At 41.8% G+C, this 18,119-nt stretch overlaps 4 protein-coding genes across 5 annotated transcripts; 1 reads left to right on the top strand and 3 right to left on the bottom strand.

Annotated features, from left to right (window-relative positions):
- Nucleotides 1–2,859: 2,859 nt before the first annotated feature.
- On the bottom strand, nt 2,860–5,897 carry folr (folate receptor). Its single transcript, XM_079166333.1, has 5 exons — nt 5,717–5,897; nt 4,205–4,337; nt 3,868–4,056; nt 3,431–3,566; nt 2,860–3,186 (listed from the first exon to the last, which is right to left on the bottom strand). Exons 2-5 carry the CDS (start codon nt 4,331–4,333, stop codon nt 2,912–2,914), a joined length of 729 nt encoding a protein of 242 aa, XP_079022459.1. The 5' UTR covers nt 4,334–4,337; nt 5,717–5,897; the 3' UTR covers nt 2,860–2,911.
- Nucleotides 5,898–7,805: 1,908 nt separating this feature from the next.
- anapc15 (anaphase promoting complex subunit 15) lies at nt 7,806–9,850 on the top strand. Of its 2 annotated transcripts, none has more exons than XM_079165941.1 (5): nt 7,806–7,864; nt 8,136–8,322; nt 8,458–8,517; nt 8,652–8,792; nt 8,937–9,850. In XM_079165941.1, exons 2-5 carry the CDS (start codon nt 8,203–8,205, stop codon nt 8,982–8,984), a joined length of 369 nt encoding a protein of 122 aa, XP_079022067.1. In that variant the 5' UTR covers nt 7,806–7,864; nt 8,136–8,202; the 3' UTR covers nt 8,985–9,850. The 2 variants fall into 2 exon arrangements, with proteins under 2 accessions (XP_079022067.1, XP_079022068.1); XM_079165942.1 differs by having other exon boundaries at nt 7,856–7,864; nt 8,201–8,322.
- Nucleotides 9,851–10,494: 644 nt separating this feature from the next.
- tomt (transmembrane O-methyltransferase) lies at nt 10,495–11,708 on the bottom strand (the record flags this gene model as incomplete). The annotated part of the gene is made up of 4 exons (XM_079166773.1): nt 10,495–10,692; nt 10,881–11,003; nt 11,170–11,366; nt 11,447–11,708. 4 exons carry the CDS (start codon nt 11,706–11,708, stop codon nt 10,495–10,497), a joined length of 780 nt encoding a protein of 259 aa, XP_079022899.1.
- A 1,534-nt stretch (nt 11,709–13,242) lies between these two features.
- sfrp2l (secreted frizzled-related protein 2 like) lies at nt 13,243–16,594 on the bottom strand. Its single transcript, XM_079165812.1, has 3 exons — nt 15,754–16,594; nt 14,734–14,814; nt 13,243–14,522 (listed from the first exon to the last, which is right to left on the bottom strand). The coding sequence occupies exons 1-3, from the start codon at nt 16,277–16,279 to the stop codon at nt 14,104–14,106; spliced, it is 1,026 nt and encodes a 341-aa protein (XP_079021938.1). The 5' UTR covers nt 16,280–16,594; the 3' UTR covers nt 13,243–14,103.
- Nucleotides 16,595–18,119: the final 1,525 nt, after the last annotated feature.

The following is an 18,119-nucleotide window of genomic DNA, read 5'->3' as shown; positions in this document are numbered from 1 at the left end:
ATCCTTTATACACATTAAGGGATCTATAATTATTATTATTAATAATAATACTTAAGTATAGTATATAATAGTATAACACTTATTACTTTTAATAAGTTACTTATTACTTATTATGAGTACCTTTATTTTTTAAACTTTAAGTTTATTTTTCTCATAATACTGCTCCACATATGTAACATTTTAACTAATTTACACTTGTACCTGCATGTTTTTACAAAGTGGTATCATTAGTTTAACTTGATTAAAGGATGCAAGTACTTCTTTCTCGTCTGAAGGGGGGAAATAATGTTCAGTTTGGCTTCCTCTTTGAATATCAGTGGACCTGCAGCCACTGAAGAGGTCAAACTGCTGTAATTTATCAAGCTACAATCCAGTTCTACAAACCTTTTATTTTCCAGACCACACACACCCTACAGGTGTAGCTGTCCACTCAGGGGCCAGACTGGCAAAACACAGAAAACAGCCAACGCAACATTTAGAGATTTTGCTCATTATGTACTTTCCTTTCTAGTTGCCCACAAAAAGTCTGACTCCTAAAATGTGGTATGGACACATTGACACACACACACACACACACACACACACACACACACACACACACACACACACACACACTCACACCCACTCACATACAAAGCAACAAAGCAAGAGAAAGTTGATTTAGGAGAGAGGGTGAGAGTTGGACAGGGTAGTGTGTGTGTTTCTGTTTGTGTGTGTGTGAGTGTGTGTGTGTGTGTGTGTGTGTATGTTGCCAATGACCTCAGAAAAGCTGAGTATTAATAGCCACATGGACGACAGCCATCCCAATTCTATTTCTGACTATGTCATCACACTGTGTATGCCCGTGTGTGCCTGTGTGCCCGTGTGTGCCTGTGTGCCTGTGTGTGTGTGTGTGTGTGTGTGTGTGTGTGTGTGTGTGTGTGTGTGTGTGTGTGTGTGTGTGTGTGTGTGTGTGTGTGTGTGTGTGTGTGAGTTGACTGTAAAAGTCTGTAAAAGTATGTGGCTTACCAATATGTCTGCATGCAGGGATTTTAAAGTTCTGTCGAAAAATGGGACATTGTAATAAAATAACTTTAACAACTGCTACAATTCATCTTACAAATAAATCCTTTTGTACATTTAGTTTATTTTCTCATCTTACCATAATTGTCTTGTAACTGTGGAAACACAAGTTAAAGTTTGTGGCCATGCTGAGATCCCGGTGAGGCGTTACTGCTCATTACAAACCCCAAAACACAACTTTTGTAAAGTTGTGCCTGGGGGTCAGGCCAGAAAACAGGCCTTGTTGTTATGTATACATAACCTGTGAGAGGGTCACTTGAGGCCACTTCAGGCCAAACTACTCTGTGTGGACGTCTCAGAGTCAGCTTTTCAGGCTCAGCTTTACTTCTTCTTTATCAAGTCAGGATGTTAGTTTTTGCACATTCAGAATTAGAATTAGAAACCAGGGGAAATTCCATTTCCTCTGGTTCAACATCAACAGTATTAATATCTGATAATTCACATTGTTCTTTCATATTTCACATATTCAATTCCATGACCATGTGAACATGATTGCGCTGTTCATGTAGTGTGTAAATTACTCTTGTTATGAGTAACGTTTGCAGTCGGCATCTTTACATGTCTAAAGACCAACCTTGAGTGTGAAAAGATGTTTACGGTGATGTTAACCTCATTGTGTGAACTAATGGGATTATGTTAAATTGATGTTGTTTGTGGAAACATCTTCTGTTATTTAAACACAAATTGAATATTGTTTCAGTATGATTTCATCACGGAAGACTTTGGAGCAGTTATGCCCATGTTTGAGTTGGATCAATTATGGCTCCGGCAATAACAAACTTCTGCAACCAGATAGTCTCATGCAAATCCACGCCTCTCTTTGTTTAGCAGCTGTGTGCATACAGTCCATGCAGAGAAAAGAGACAGGAAAGACTGGCCTTGGGTTCACAGCTGACCTTACAACGGCTAAATCATCAGGAAGGATGTTATTATAAGCCTCAGAAATGGAGCAGAACTTTGACACGGCTGATATTTGTCAGAAAGGAAGGCCACATTTTCAAAGATACTGTTGACTGCATCTGTTATGTCTTTTCATTGTACTTGATTTATTATCTCAGACCTTGATTATAGAAGTGCAGAGTGCACAAACGTTGCTAAATATGTATCTCAGACATCTCTTTGACCAGCTAAGGTCCTCTCTGTCTTGTAGCCAATCACAAGACTTATTCAAAGGCCTGATAGAGCACATTCAGACGTGGCACTCATCTACACATATGTAAACTCATGCCCCTCACACACACACACACACATACACACACACACATATATATATAGAGACTATGTGACACAAAAACACACTTAAACATAGGGGGAGGAAGAGAGACACTAACACACCCTTAGCCTTTCTCTCTTTTTCTTCCTTTACTCCCTTTCTCTGTCACACACACACACACGCACGCACGCACGCACACACACACACACACACACACACACACACACACACACACACACACACACACACACACACACACACACACACACACACACACACACACACACTCATGGGACTGGAACTCCTTAATTACCAAGCAGTGGAGCCCACTAACCACTAGCTGGCCCAGAGTGGTCATGTGATGTCGTGATCACTGGGGCCCAGTGCGGAGAAACATTTTCCCTCAATGCAGATCCTGGGTCACTTTTGTCGTTTCCCCACTGGTGGTTATTGTTATGAAGAAAAAAAAATTGTAGAGAATTAAAGGTTTGTTGCTGTTTAATGTAGAGAATTAAACAGCAACAAACCTTCTACTTTATTATTGACTGTTGTTGAAGGAGACTAGAACGCTTCAGAGGCAGGAGAGCATGTGAAAACATTTTTATTGGTACTTCTGCGGTGATACAAGAAATCATATTAGTGCATCATTACAGATAAAGATGCAAAAGCCGGGAGAAGTAGCGTCGTCAAGGCAAAGCTTTGGTGTTGCTGTGCGTTGTTAAGGTAGTACTTAGCTACCTCCGTGTTGGGGTTTGACCCATTGAACCAGAGCTGCATGCAGCGGCCTGAGGTTTTGGAGTGAGTGGTATAAAGGTAGGAATTGGACCAGATTTCCTCACACATGGACTTGGGTGTGGGATAAACTTCGGTCCACTTCCTGCACTTGCTGTCTGCAGGGCATTTATTAATACCTGTAGGAGAGAGAGACAGAGAGACAGAGAGACAGAGAGAGAGAGAGGGGAGGGGGGTGTAAAACAAATGTGTGAATTTGTTTTTTTGTGGATACATACAAAAATGTGAGCAAATATTTGCCTTTACCACTGGTCTGGGGTTGTGTGTTTGTCTGTGTGTGTGTGTGTGTGTGTGTGTGTGTGTGTGTGTGTGTGTGTGTGTGTGTGTGTGTGTGTGTGTGTGTGTGTGTGTGTGTGTGCTTACCTGAGCTCCAGTCCCATCCCGTGTGCCAGTCAGCCTTGCAGGTGAACTCATTCTTGCAGTCTTCCCACCAACTATGGCAGTCCTCCTTACACAAAGGCACATCCAAGATACGCTCCTTACGCCAGCTCTGATCCACCTATAAATATAATTGATGAGTGTGAATGAGCCATCATTTCAGAACAAAAGGGATATCCTTTTTGAATAAAAGGCATTGCCCTTCGCAGTTGCAATGCTATGATTTGTCGGGAGAGTTATAAAAGGTGTCGACAATTTAAACTGGGGCACATTACTAATTAGCTGGCTCTCTTTTTATTACAAAGATAGAAAATAATGACATCATTCTCTATGTGGATTAACGGTGCTGACAAGCCCTCTAGTGCTGCCATCTAGTGTCGCAAGTACACACATACAAGAGAGACTGAGAGCACAATACACACTATTTGTATCCAGGGTCCCAAGTGAGGTGAGCACTCATAGAAGCAAGTGTCCTGGGTGAAATGTTTCTTGCACTGGGTGCTCATGACGCCACAGTGATTCCAGTTGAAGTTGTACAGGTAGGAGTTGTCTTCGTGGGCTTCAGCGCTGGTGTTGGCAGTACAACATGCATTGTCACTCCAGGGAGCACACTGGAAAGAGGAAGAAGGAAAGAGAGGTCACTTTATGCTGTTAAACCAAAAACATTGTTCTGATGAGAAGCACATATTTCAATCTCCCAGCATCCGCCCCATTTGATTTGTTTCATCTTTGATGTCTGTGGACTTTAGTGTTCATCACCTGAAGGTAAAGTTGTCCCTCGGGGCCAGGGTCTACTTTGTGGTGTTTGGCGTCCATACAAATGTTGAGTTGGTCCAGAGACAGAGCGCCACTGGAGAGGGCTAGTAGCGAGGCCAGGACAAACCACATGGCTCTACAGCAGGGAGGCATTAACATACATCAATGGGTGGGGAAAATAATGGGATGACAGCCAATGAACAGAACTGGTCAAAGGTTTAAATCCATGTGACAGACGTGCCCTGTAACCTCTGATCTGAGTGAGACACACACAGTACTCTGGCCACCTCAGTCACTGTTATACCATCTAGGCAGCAGGTGGGTTGTTTGTAAGTATGATTGCTAATAGTTATTTTCTGAAGTAGGAGGACCTTACTGGCACAAACAGGCCACAGTCGCTGTCCAAAGGGCTTGAACTTAAAGGGGCACACCCTGGTCAGTCATTGTGCAGAATTGCTTTTTGTTTGATTTCTCCATATTTTTTAAGCTTTCTTTTTGGAAGTTTTAGGTTTAGTTTGTATCAGTTTTGATCAAGATGATCTGCACTGTAATTAATCTGCATCTATTCCACTGTTAAAAATGATAGTAACAAAAAACATGTTGCTTGTTGAACAGCTTAAAGACTCCCCATTTGGCCCCACCTTTCAAAAAACAAGTTTCTTAAAATAATCAGTTTTCTCTGTGTTTTTCCGCCCACAACTACTCCCACTTCCAAGGCTTCTTTGAACAAAACAACTCAAACCTTGAGAGGTTGTTTCAATCAGAGAAGCAGAGAAGGGAGGTTCTATGGGATCAATGAGTATACATTTCAAAATAATTTTCTTTATGAAAATTACGATCTAAAGTACAACAACTCAAAACTGAGCAAAGAAGTCTGGCAAAAGTTAATAACAACAAACTGGACAGAAATGCTTTGCTACGTTTTGCTACATTTCCAATATGTTTTTTCATTTTCAAATACCAGAACTATATAAATCTGTTTCAAACAAAACCTTCAGTATTTACATCCAGTGTCAACTCAATCTTTGTTGGTGTTGGAGGAAATTCTGTTCACTCATAATTGCTTAAATTATTAACTCACATAATATCTGATGGACATTGGCCCATTGAGTCCACTGGAACATCTCTTATTTTTATTCAGGTTCTGACATACATAGTGCCTACTGATGCATTACTTAACCTCTTAAAACGTAACAACTTTAAAAAAAACCCATTACATTTCTTCCCCATTTCTATGTAACAAATGATCGAAAATCAGAAAAATGTGCTAATCACTGCAAAGACACTGTTCTAAATAAACTATATGTTCATACTATACAGTTCTCCTGGATGTAAACTTAAAAACACATGGGAAAGCAGCAACAATGACAGTTGAATAACAGTTTAGGCATTAATTTAAAAGTAATTAAAAACTTACCCTACAGCCTAAATACATGTATTTGTAATTGTAACCAACTTCTTTTGAGACCAATGAGAATATTTCTACAAGCAATGATGAACAGATTCATTTTTTACCTTGTTAGATTCTGTGATGATTCCTTCCACACGGGATGATCCTTCAAATCAGCGTCTTCAGTCCTGTCACCTCTTATACACTTCGTAAAACCAAACTAGATTTAGAAAACACACATCTGTGCATGTGTGTGTGTGTATATGTCTTCAAGTCCAAAGTCTGTGCCAATGTGTCAGTGCCTCTGGTATGTGAGAGCGTTTGAGATAAATAAAGGAAGGAGAAAGAGGCGTAGTATGTAATAATCTGAGTTTTATTACATCTTACTGTGAGGAAGGTTTGTCTTATCTCAAGGTCTACCCTGCACTTTCTCACATACACACATGCTGTTCATATTTGATGTATAATGGCAGTGTGACCTCTGGGAAGGCAATAAGAAGAGGAAAAATAAGGCAGTTAAGATAAGTTTTTGCTTCGTCTGTGTTGGGGGTCTCCTGATTCAACTAAAACGTGTCACATTACAAGCACTTTAAAGTGGGTGGCTCATTTTTACACATGTAAATGTGTTTGTGTGTGTGTGTGTGTGTGTGTGTTGATCTCAGAAGTTACCATCCTCAGATGATACTTCTTAAAAAGAGACATATCAATCGTGTCAGCGGGTTTCTTATTGATTGAATAGAAGATCAGTGTTCTGTTTGATTTCATTTATGAGTAATAGAAATAAAGGTTTTAATTTTTTTATTTCTGTATTTGAATTAATCCACCAGCACCTACTTTGATACCAGCTTTAGTGTTACATTCCCTATAATCAGTGTAAAAAGAATGGAAATTGATCAGTTTCACAATGCAATTAATTAGGCAATAATAAATGTTCAGGTTCTCAAATGAAAGGAAATGTCATTATGAAAATATTGAATAATATGGTAATTTAATAATTTTTGTAGAGGTTGATTTTCGTTGTTGATGATCAGATTATTTGACGTTATGGCTTTTGGTTCAATCTCAATACCTAATAGCTGGCTTAATAACTGTTATCTATCTGACTTGTGGTGAGACACCACAGGGTCTCACTATTAGGAACTCTAACGAACACCCACAGAACACATTGGATTTTTTTTTCAGTTCACGCAGATTTATTTGCATCACGAGTACACCGAGCTGTCCGGAATCAACTAACTTCACGATAGCATTGTACACCACTTTAAAACCCCGTTCTGCCCCAGGTTGGGGTGATTTTATCGGTCCCTTGGGTCTCCCCCCTCCCCAGGTTCCTGCTTTGCTCTTGGCCCCTAAGCCCCTGAATAGACAAGTTACAATGTGTACAACGGAAATGTCAAACAGAGGGTTTTTGATTTATCACAGTCTCCTTCCCCAATCGTCTTCCTCTGCTTTAACGGCAGTGGCCTTCCCCCCCATCTTCACCCAGGCTCCATAGGCCACTATGCTTACTCCCCTACTCTCAAGGGAACAAAGAAGCGTCTGAAACAGAGAGACGGTTGATAAGCAAATCCTCCCTAGATGAGATTGGTTTAGTTGTGCATATTTACATTCAGCGGAACCTCGACTCCCTGTTCCTTCCTAGTCCCTTGGCCTTCATAGATTACCGCCCTTGGCGTACTTATTTCCAGATTTCCCCTATACCCGTCATCAGTCCCCTTTCTTTCACCCCCTGACAGAGCATCCTGTTTCCCATGCACACACTTGTGAAGTAGTTGCTTCAAAGATTGAACTTTGTTTTACGTGTCAAAAGGTTACAAGGTTGAGGCGGCCAAAAGAGCACAAACACCCTGCCCCAGTGATGTGTATAACATATGACAATGACAATGATACAGGCCAATATCACAGTATGAATGTGAATACACATGAATACATTTCAAATTATGGATATGATTTTACACAAATATATTTCAAGACACAAATACAGTTATCTCCCACACTGTTCATTGAAATATTTATCAGTATTCATGGGGCAAAACATACATCGGTGAATATTTGTATTGCTATACACACACACAGATCATTAATATCGATATCAACATACTAACCAAAGTACATCTTTTGTTACAGCTTCACTTTCCTGTCTCTACTGCTGCCGCCCAGGCGGAACCTTTGTGCAGGGACACAGGAATAGAGGACTCCGTTAGGTGAACACCAGGAGTTTCCGGTTAAATTTGTTTTGAAAATTTTGAAAAGCTGGAGCGAGAGATTGGCAGGTACTTAAGCTACGCTGTCTACAATTTAGCCTTGATTTACGAGTACAATATCATATTATACTAAGTTGTATTTTACGTAGAAGAATAGCGGGGATGACTTTACATGTTAGAGTTTGAATGTAATAAAACAGGAAGACTTTAGATCGTACGTTAACGATGTGTTACGTTAATTTACCGTTTCCCTCCCCACCGCTCCCGTGTCGTTACAATGTGTCGGTGTTTACGTGTCTGGTAGACCCGGCTTTTAACGCTTTGCTTTGTTTGTGTAAAGGTGGCACACACACACAGGCTTGCTGACTGACGCCGTGTTTGTTGTTGTTGTCCCCGTGAGACAAGACATGTCCACGCTCTTCCCCTCGCTCTTCCCCCGGATAACGGAGTCCCTGTGGTTCAACCTTGACCGACCCTGCGTGGACGAGACCGAGCTGCACCAGCAGGAGCAGCAGCACCAAACCTGGGTAAACAAACCTCTGCTTCAACACAGTCTCTCTCTCACTCTCTCTCTCTCTCTCTCTCTCTCTCTCTCTCTCTCTCTCTCTCTCTCTCTCTCTCTCTCCATGCTCGTGTTTCAATACGTGCTCTCTCTACCTCAGCTGCAGAGCATTGCTGAGAAAGACAACAACCTGATGCCCATTGGGAAACCTATATTTGAGGTAAGGTGTTGGTGGTGTTGCCTTTTTAAGATATTATTAAAAGTGAAAAATGCTGCTCTTGAGTTTCACCATGCCTCAGTATGAAACACTGACGGTTCTCTCCTTTCTTGTCGTCTGGCTTTCCTGTGGCGCAGGCGGGATACGATGAAGAGGAAGAAGAGGACGACGAGGATGAGGAGGACAGCGAGGAGGACTCGGAAGATGAAGAAGACATGCAGGACATGGACGAGATGAATGACTACAACGAGTCGCCCGACGACGGCGAGATCAATGAGGTGCTTTGATTTAGGATTTGTAGAAAGTCTCGTTACTGGATTAACTAATATACACAGAAATGACTTTTTATTACAATAAGTGTTGTTTCCTTTTTAGCTGACATTCTTCACAGTCTTTTAATCTGGCTCTGTGTCTTCTGTCAGGTGGACATGGAGGGAGCAGACCAAGACCAAGACCAATGGATGATTTAAGACAAATGACAATTGTTAGTCTCCATCAAGCCGTCTGGCACTGGATTTCTACTCCCCACTTAAAACATGACTGCTGCCCCTTTTGCCTGTGACACAGATATATATATTTTATTTGTGTAAACAGGAAAAAGAATATAGTTGAATCAAAGCTTGTATCACGATGTCCTTCAGAGGGAGTGAATCCCGCACAAAGTGTCTTGTTTCAAGCTGCAGTTGGCCCGTGAAGGCCCCGGACGTCGTTGGACATCACTGTGAGTGCTTCTACCTGGCACACACACACACACACACACACACACACACACACACACACACACACACACACACACACACACACACAAGGTCCTGCTGTTTTGCAACCAGTCGGACACACACCCACACAGTGGTATCAGTAGGCATCTGCTCTAAACTTTGACCTTCTCGTATCTTCAGTCATGTGCCACTTCTCTCGGAGAGCCTTCAAACAGCTGACTGAGTGCAAACAACAGTTCAGTCAGCTAAATAATTTGTTACCTATGAAGGAGACTGACCGCTACTTCACACCACGTGGTACGATTCTGTTGTGTACGCTGCTAGTCTTTTGTTACAGATGTCATACTCTCCGTGGAATCTTCATAAACGCGTATGAAATAGTATTATGTTCAGACCATTCATCAGTTGTTATTGAAATACATTTCGATGTTTTTTAACCATGTCAGAGGAACAAGCAGCCGTTACTTTTGAAGAATGTCAATTGAAATATGGAGACGCTCTCGGTGTCCGTCCAAATACTCTGATGTTTATCTTAAAGGATTGCTTGCCGAGGTTTTGGTTATTAGTACTGAAATGAACAGACGCCTTGAATTTTTGTATTAAATTAAATCATTTTGATGAAACCATGTTTTTCTGTTGTCTACATTTTCATTTTGTTATTGATTAAACAGGTAATGTAACATGGTAGAAAGGGGTGTGTGCTGGATTTAGGTTGAGTGAATGTTCATTGAGATAAATCTAGTAATGGGGTTTGTGAATTTGGTGTAGAATGTATGATCTGGGGTTCCGATGTCCATAATTCACTTTTTTTCATTCAACATTTCATATCTGGAAAGAGTTGAACAGATGATGGTTACATTTCCCACCCAAAGGGCCACATTTTCTTTAGTATTAAACTTGAAGGACATTTATTATGAACTCACTAAAAGTGACATGTTATTGAGTTTAATTTGCATACATGTAATTTGCATTCACAGAGGAGAAGAACAGTGTGGTGACAAGTAACGTGGTTACTAAATTGGTACATTTCCCTAATAATTCTACTTTTTTTACCCAGGAGAGGGCACTGGCAGTGAGTTATTAAAAAATAGATACTGCCATGCGACAATTTTCAGGTGAATGTAACTTTTGAAGGAAGAATTTACAGTTAACTTTTCCATCACAATTTTCTTTAAAAACAGTTTTAACATATGCATATGTTATACCATCATCAATTCATACCTTGCCCCTCCAAAAATGTATATCTGACTAATAGCGTAGTCTACTTGATTCCCTGGTACACCAGCTCAGCCATCCCGTCCCTGATGCCTTTGCTGTACTCGAGTGTGGCCCGGTGGACCTTCCACTCATACAGGCCGCTCTTGCGAACGTGCCTGAGGAACTTTGGAGCCCCGGGGAACAGCACGTTGTCGGCCATGATCACAGACCCTTTTCCCAGCAGACCAGAGCCCTCCAGCATCTGTAACACACACACACACACACACACACCGAGGAAGTATCATGTAACTGAGGGAGTTGACCAGGTAACAATGGGACGGATCACAACTATAACATATTTATTTAAGTACAAGTTCAGGTGTAAAGAAACTGGCTTCTGCAAACTCAAAGTACATATTATGTGAATGTTCTTTCTAGTGATCTAGTCACCTGCAGATCAGGGAGGTAACATTTCTTCCAGTGGTCCATGAAGACGAAATCCAGCCTTTCCAAACCATAGTCAGACCGCAGCCGAGGGATCACCTCATCAGATGGGTTTACAATGAGCTCCACCTGGAGAACATGCCCCGTGAATGTCTCAAAAGGTACAATACTCTCCATATTCAATACATGAAAGAAAAATGTCCTAGATTTATGTGGAAAAAAAGGTAATTTGGGGCCTTTGTCTAAAAGCCTACTGTACATGGAGTGCAGTGTTTACATGTTTCTGCTCTCTCACCGTGTCATCGTCAAACCCTGCCAGGCGGATGATTTTCTCAGCGATGACAGCATTCCTCGGGTCCATCTCGAGGCTGTAGATCCGGGCACCCAGGGGCAGAGACCGGGCGATCCGCACGGTGCTGTACCCGCAGTGGGCACCCAGCTCCAGCACCGTCAGAGGGCTCTGCTCCATCACCAGCCGGTCCAGGATCTTCCCTACACACAGAAAAATATCTTGCAAAATCATGCTGGTAGACAGACGGTAAACTGTTGCGTACGGTCAATGATCTTCTCACCTTTTTTAGGCCCGATGTTGCTGATGAACTCCACTTTGCTGCACCAGACATCGAAGGCGTCCAGGATGCTGTCTGGGTCTCCAGGGGTGGCGTGAGTGAGGACGTACTGGTAAGCACGCTCCTCGCGGCTCAGACCAGTAACACAGTCCTTCCATATCCTGACCAGGACCGCCCGATAGAACAGCACAAAGTAGAAGCGGCACCTGATAAGAACTGTCAGCAGGAGGGGAATGAAGGCCAGAGCGATAGCAGGAGAAACCATCCTAGCTCGTATAAAGAGAAACACACACAAGTAGAATCATGAGACACCTATAATTATGTTAAAAAAAAAGTCACTCATAAGATGTATTCATACTGTTTGAATGGGGTGGATACCATGTCTCCATGTGCCCCTTTAAATTAACCTTTACATGAATGTTGTACGAGAAATACACAGACAAACTTTTGTGCTTCCGTCTCCCTATTCTCTGTTTTTACATTCATGGACTAAAATGGCATTGGCCTACTGTATTTGATCTGATCTAATCTAACTGTGCTGCACTGCAGTTGCCTTCTGATGCTGATGTTCAGGTGCGTTAAGAGTATTTAGTGCCAGTATTTAGTCCCAAACCTTGCTTCAACCTTCTATTAGTGCTGCAAGATCATTCAGCCAATTCCTCCTCCTGCTCCAGTCAGTTAAGTTTTATCATTTTCAGCAGCACATAGTAGCTGCATGTCATTCTGCATTGTGACTCCACAACTCTTTCTGTGGTATCATGGCTCTGCGGCTATTCTGGTGCTTTTGTAATGTTCCACGTGTTAAATGATCAAAGCCATCAATTAATCACAACAAAGGATCTATAATGAATGCACAGACTACTGGAAATACTAAATGTCCATTATGAGAGTGAAACAACAGTTACAATTGTATTAGTTAAATTATCTTTTCCTGAATTGCCAACATTCCAGATAGACTCAACACATTTTGAGACAAACTCTCCTAGTTTTGAATTATGCAAGATAAGATCTACGCAGGAATGATCTTTCCCGCTTTAGTCCTGTGGAAGATGTGAGAGAAAGTGCAGTCGCCTCTCTCAATGTTTCTGCTGCCTCAGGGAACCGGAGACTCCGCAGGCTTTCGGCCCCACACAGAACCGATGCTATAACAAAATCTCTCTTACTGTCCCATGAAAAAAAACTCACCTGTTTTCTAAAAAACTTTTCGCGGGAGCAGAGCAGCAGCGCCGGTGATAAAGATGAAAGTGTCACTTCAGCCGCATAAAGATGGAGTTGTGTGGGTGTGTGTGTGTGCAAGAGAAGGTAAGAGACCTGGGGTTGTGAATAATTTAAGTATCACGTGCTTGACAGGACACGTCCAGTAATTATTTCAAATTAACAGACAGGCGGTGTAACGTCACTAACTCGCTGTCAAACACCCGTTTTTGTCATTTTTGATAAGACACACAGGCAGCTTCTTGTGCTGTTTATAACAGCGATAGTGTGGATGGGAGCAGAGACAGTGAGACAGAGAGCGGCAGTGTGAGACATTTGATATATCAAGTTAACAGCAACAGGTGTCTGTCTGTGTGGCATCAAATGTCTTTACTGAGTCACGATGGAAAGGTCAAGAAAACACAAACGCACACAAATAAGTGGAATGGAATATCATCCAATGTAACTAAGTCGTACATTCTTTTCATTAAAGTTTGTTTAAGTTTATGTTAGGAACCGATACATGTAATAAAATGCAAAAATAGAGACCAAACAAGAACCAAATGATTTATTATTCATATTTCTTTCCTTTCCTTTCAGTGCTTCTCTTTCGACTCCTAACATGTGATTTCACTCATAAAACGACTGAAGCTGCTGCGAAACTAAATGGTAAACTACAAGGCAATAAAACACTTGCAGGGCTAGTTTTTATGGTGTATGCGTCATGTATATAAAATGATAGGATAGGTAGTATAAGAAAACGTTTTTATCATTCCAGGAATAACAACAAATTACACTGCTTTAACCCAAATATGTGTCAAAAGAAAACTTGTGATGAGATCGGTCTAATCCCTGCAGTCAATACCAAACACTTTGACTTTGATTTAAGGGTTATATTTTGTCTCTCCTATATACACAAATGTACACAAAAATACTAATATTGCCCCAGTTGGAAGTATATCAACGTTTGCACTGTTTCGTGGTAATGCTTCATCATCACTGCTGGTGGGAGATTTTCAGAATAATTGTGTAATTGGTCATTTCAATAAGTCTCTGTCTAATAATCATTCACTGAAAAGAAGTCATTTTAGTAAAATGATGATAATATTTTACCTGAATGTTGAATCATGGTGACGTAGTTCATGATACTGCTTTACTTGATATGACACAAAATAATATGTATATATGTAAGGAAGAAGATTGGTTATTGAGCACTTTTTTAGAGTTAATCAGGAACAATTCATCAAGAAAGTGGCAAGTATTCAGATAACTACAAACTTATCTGGTTAATTTACATTTTATCTAACGATCAGCACTCAAGTGAATTATTCAGTGTTGGTTGGGAACTATTTGTTAACTGTTCATTATTCAATGATGTAGCAATCAGCAGCACACAATTACACACTGCATACGACCACAAAGCAGCATCCATGGGGCAGGACTGCGATGGCTGATGACCCTTCTGTCTACAGCTCCGGACAAGACTGTTTAAGGAGAGCTCTGATGAACTTCTTCAGCTCTTTGTCCCCTCTGGTCCACCTCACCAGTCGAGTCAGCAGCAGCCTTCCCTCTTCAGCCTGAGCCAGGGCCAGATACCATCCACTCTGGACCCCTTTCCTCTCCTTACCTCCTCCTTTTGCTTGTCTTATATCCATCTGTTCCTCCTCTAACCCCCTGTCTTTGTTTGTCTCTGCAGAGTCCAGGCCAGGACAAGCGCAGGTGCCTCCTTCTTGCAGCCACAAAGCACTGTGGGCCATCGCGCCTCCAATCCCTTCTGCCCTCTGCGCACCTCCCCCTGCCCACCTCAGGATGCGGCTGCGGGCCGTAGGCACCAGCTGACGGTCCCCTCCCACCACCGACACACTGCCCAGACGCATCTTAAACGCTGAAACGGAGACAGAACGCTAGTTAACGGGTGCCATTTCAGACACATTGTAAAACAACCTCTCTATCTCTATGATTAGATCATCTGTTCTGTGGCCTGTTTCGTTTCTAATCTGAACTATAATACAGAGGGTTATACTGGGTTCTGCTCCATTCTCAAAAGATTGTTTTATTTAGTTTAGCTTACATTCTCTACAGCAGTTTGTTCTCACCATATGGACTGTGGCAGAAGTTTTCCTGGATGTCACTTTCTCCTTCAGCAGCCAGACTGCAGGCCTCACAGATGACGCTCCCTGGGGGGTGGAAAGAGAAGGGGATTAGATGACTGCGAGCGTCTGCGGTGGGGATGTAAAAAAAATCCTAAAGGTGGTGAGACTGTTGTCTTTGAGCAGAAACTCCAGGATCAAGGCATTCAAAACAACTTTAAGATGAGATTGGGGGAAATAAAACTGCATTGATCTTCAGGAGGGACGTTTCAGTTACAGCAGTTCAAGAAACAGATGAACTGTTTTAAATCAAATTTGAAAATAACAAAGAAATGACTTTCAAAAGCTGCCTATATCTATCTATATATAGATATAGATATAGATGCTTGTATACATATAGATACTGTACATTATTTGTACTACAGCACAAATGATTGAAAAATGTAATATTGATAAACTCACTGATATTTGTCTTTTAACAGAAACACACATAAACAAACATTTTTGATGAGGATTCCTAAAATGTGGTTATTAAGGAGGACATGTGGCCAAGATATGAAGCTGGACACTCTATGTGTGACAAACTAGACAAACTATATAACGGAGACACTTTACAAACTTTTCTTTAACATCTTGATATTTATTTGTACGTATTAGCATAAATAAGTGCTGATACTGATATGTTTGTTGACTCTAATTCGTGCCTTGTGCAAAAATTAGAGTACATGCAGAGATAATATTGGGCTATAGTGGTATAGTGTAGTTGGAGAGCCTTGGAGAAAGTGACTGCAGCAGGGATAGGAATTTATAGTGCAGGCCACACATATAGGCCCATAGGCTAATAATAGTTATGTAAATAATAGTTATGTAAATAGGCCGAATAGAAAGGTTTACTACAGGCACACAGGCTATACAAATATATATATAAAAAATGTGTTCATAATCTATTAATATAACAAATATTTGATGATAAATCAACAGCTGTGTTATTTTTTTAAAGTGTAGGTTAAACAGATGACCACTGACCTTTCAACGCCTCCTCGTGCCTGACCTCCTCGGGCGTCCGCCCCTCCTGCTCTCCGGTTGCCGGGATACAGAGCTGGGTGCCACGCGGGAACCGGGTGCAGTTGAACATTTCCGGCCAGGGGAACCCGAACGCGCTCATCACGGGCAGGCAGCCGTCCCGCACGACCTCGCACAGGCTCCCGCAGGGGCTGACCGGCCCGCCGAGCTCCGGCAGACACACCGGGGCGAAGAGCGAGCACAGGAACTTCTTGGTGTCCCGGTGGCACAGCTTGGAGATGAGGGGCAGCCAGGCCGCCGATTGCTGCTGGGCCTCCCTCAGCGTGTCATGGCCGAGCAAGTTGGGGATCCGCATGTGCCTGTAGCCGATCCCGTGGCACAGAGACAGGGTGCTCGGGATGGGTTTACACACCGAGCGCACCGAGGAGCTGAACCCGAGCGACGGCGGCCCGAGCTGGGCAGGAGCCGCCGTGTCCGAGGCATGGCAAACTCCAAACAGCAGAATAAAGCTGAGCACGGAAACAAACATTGTGTCTCCCGACAAGAACCGAGTGAAGTCTGCAAATCTGCTGCTCCCCCTGCCTGGACTTGACCGGCATGTAGGTGTAAACAAAGGAGGTGTGGAGGAAACGGGGGGTTAATGAGAGGGCAGGCGCCTCCCAGTCATCATCCCCACCCCATCAGACTGGTGCCCGCCTCCACGTTTAACAGTGTATCACTACTACACACGGTTTGTCTCTTGAGTTTGGGATTCTCGTTGTAAACTGTTGTGAAGTAGCTTATATCATATGTTTTGCCTTGTTGCTGTGTAAAGACTCTAGACTTTCAAATGAAGAAGAATTAAAATGAAGAGACGTTAATAAACTATAATAAATGTTGCTTTTGTTTGTTAATACAGGACTTTTTGTATAAGCAGTGGGAATAAAAAGCTCTTTTGGTGCATGAAGAGATTTGAAGAACATTATTGTCAGTATTGTGAAATGAGGTACTGGAAATACAATGTAACTGTTGTGTGTTAGAGAAGCGCTGCATATGGTACTCTGTCATCATAATCAGCCCGAGGGTGTGAGAGAGCCTTTCATCTTTTTCCAGGGAGACTTCCTCATGTGCACCAACATGCCTTGTCCTGTTCCCTTCTCCTGCTGCTGTCTATTTAGATTTTTGCTCAGCCTATTATGAATTTAGACAGCTAGAACTTCACTATTACACTACATTTTCTACCTTCCTTTAACAAACATATAAAGAAACACTGCTTGGGCAGTTTGAATATACTCAGTGCAGTGCATTAATGCTGCAACTCAGATGTACGACGAGCTCGCGATTTTGCAGAGTAAGGAATGTATTTTATGTTTTTAATCAAGATCATGAAATAATATGGAGGTCAAACAGCAACTAGATGGAGCATGACTAATATGATTTCAAAACATTTGCAGGTTGATGCATCAATAAAACACAAGCATGGCTGAATTAACCTGTTGTTTACCCCCGTTGAGTTGAGTACACTGCACACAGTAGAATAGACACACAGGCACTGTCATTACATGTCTGAACCAGAGGCCAATCACTTCCCATGTTGAATTAATATTTTTGGTTAGTTTGTGGTCGTGTAATTAAACACAATTTAATTCAACTTTCTCAGTTCATTAGATCTGTCTGTCCACAGCTAATCAATAATTCTGCTGGACCCACCAGCCGAATATTTTTTGTGCTCATTTATGACTTTATGCTCAAGGACCTCTCGTATATGGGGATTCCTAATTTTTTGTCAGGGACTGCTGACTCTTCTCTCCTCTTAGCCCGGGTTGCACCAGCAAGGATTCATTTAATCTGAGATTAGTTTTAATCAGAGTTTAGAAAAACTGGATTTCAAATGAGTAAATCCAGATTTAGAATTTAGCAGAGCTCTGTCGCACAAATACAAACTAACCTCTGTTTAGTGAATCCAAGTTTAAACCAAAATGAAATGGAGTTTTATCAATATATTGATCCCTGCTTACCCACATTTAAATAATTAATAATCCTCTCATTTCTCCGTCTTTGAGAAAAAACTTGTGGCTGAATTAGTGGAGCAATATGGCCAAATAATAGTAGATAAACACGTTCAACAGGACAGTAAAGAAATTAGTTTTTGAGCATGAGAAAGGCCCCGGAGAGCCCATTAATTTGGCAGAACAAGAAGAAACGCCACAGTTTCAACAGGGCCTTCGCTGACCCGACGTCGTCTGCATACATGCACTGCACGAGCACAATACAAACTACAAATATGCTTTTAAAGTGTGATTCTCTCAAAGTACTAAAACCATTGACATGCAACATGGGAACTAAATCTAAGGCTTCGTAGTAGTGGTAATTTATTTCAGTCCTTTTTA

The sequence above is a fragment of the Pholis gunnellus genome (genome assembly GCF_910591455.1).
Source record: "Pholis gunnellus genome assembly, chromosome: 9".
NCBI lineage: Eukaryota > Metazoa > Chordata > Actinopteri > Perciformes > Pholidae > Pholis > Pholis gunnellus.
This window is presented reverse-complemented; position numbering and strand designations above follow the sequence as displayed.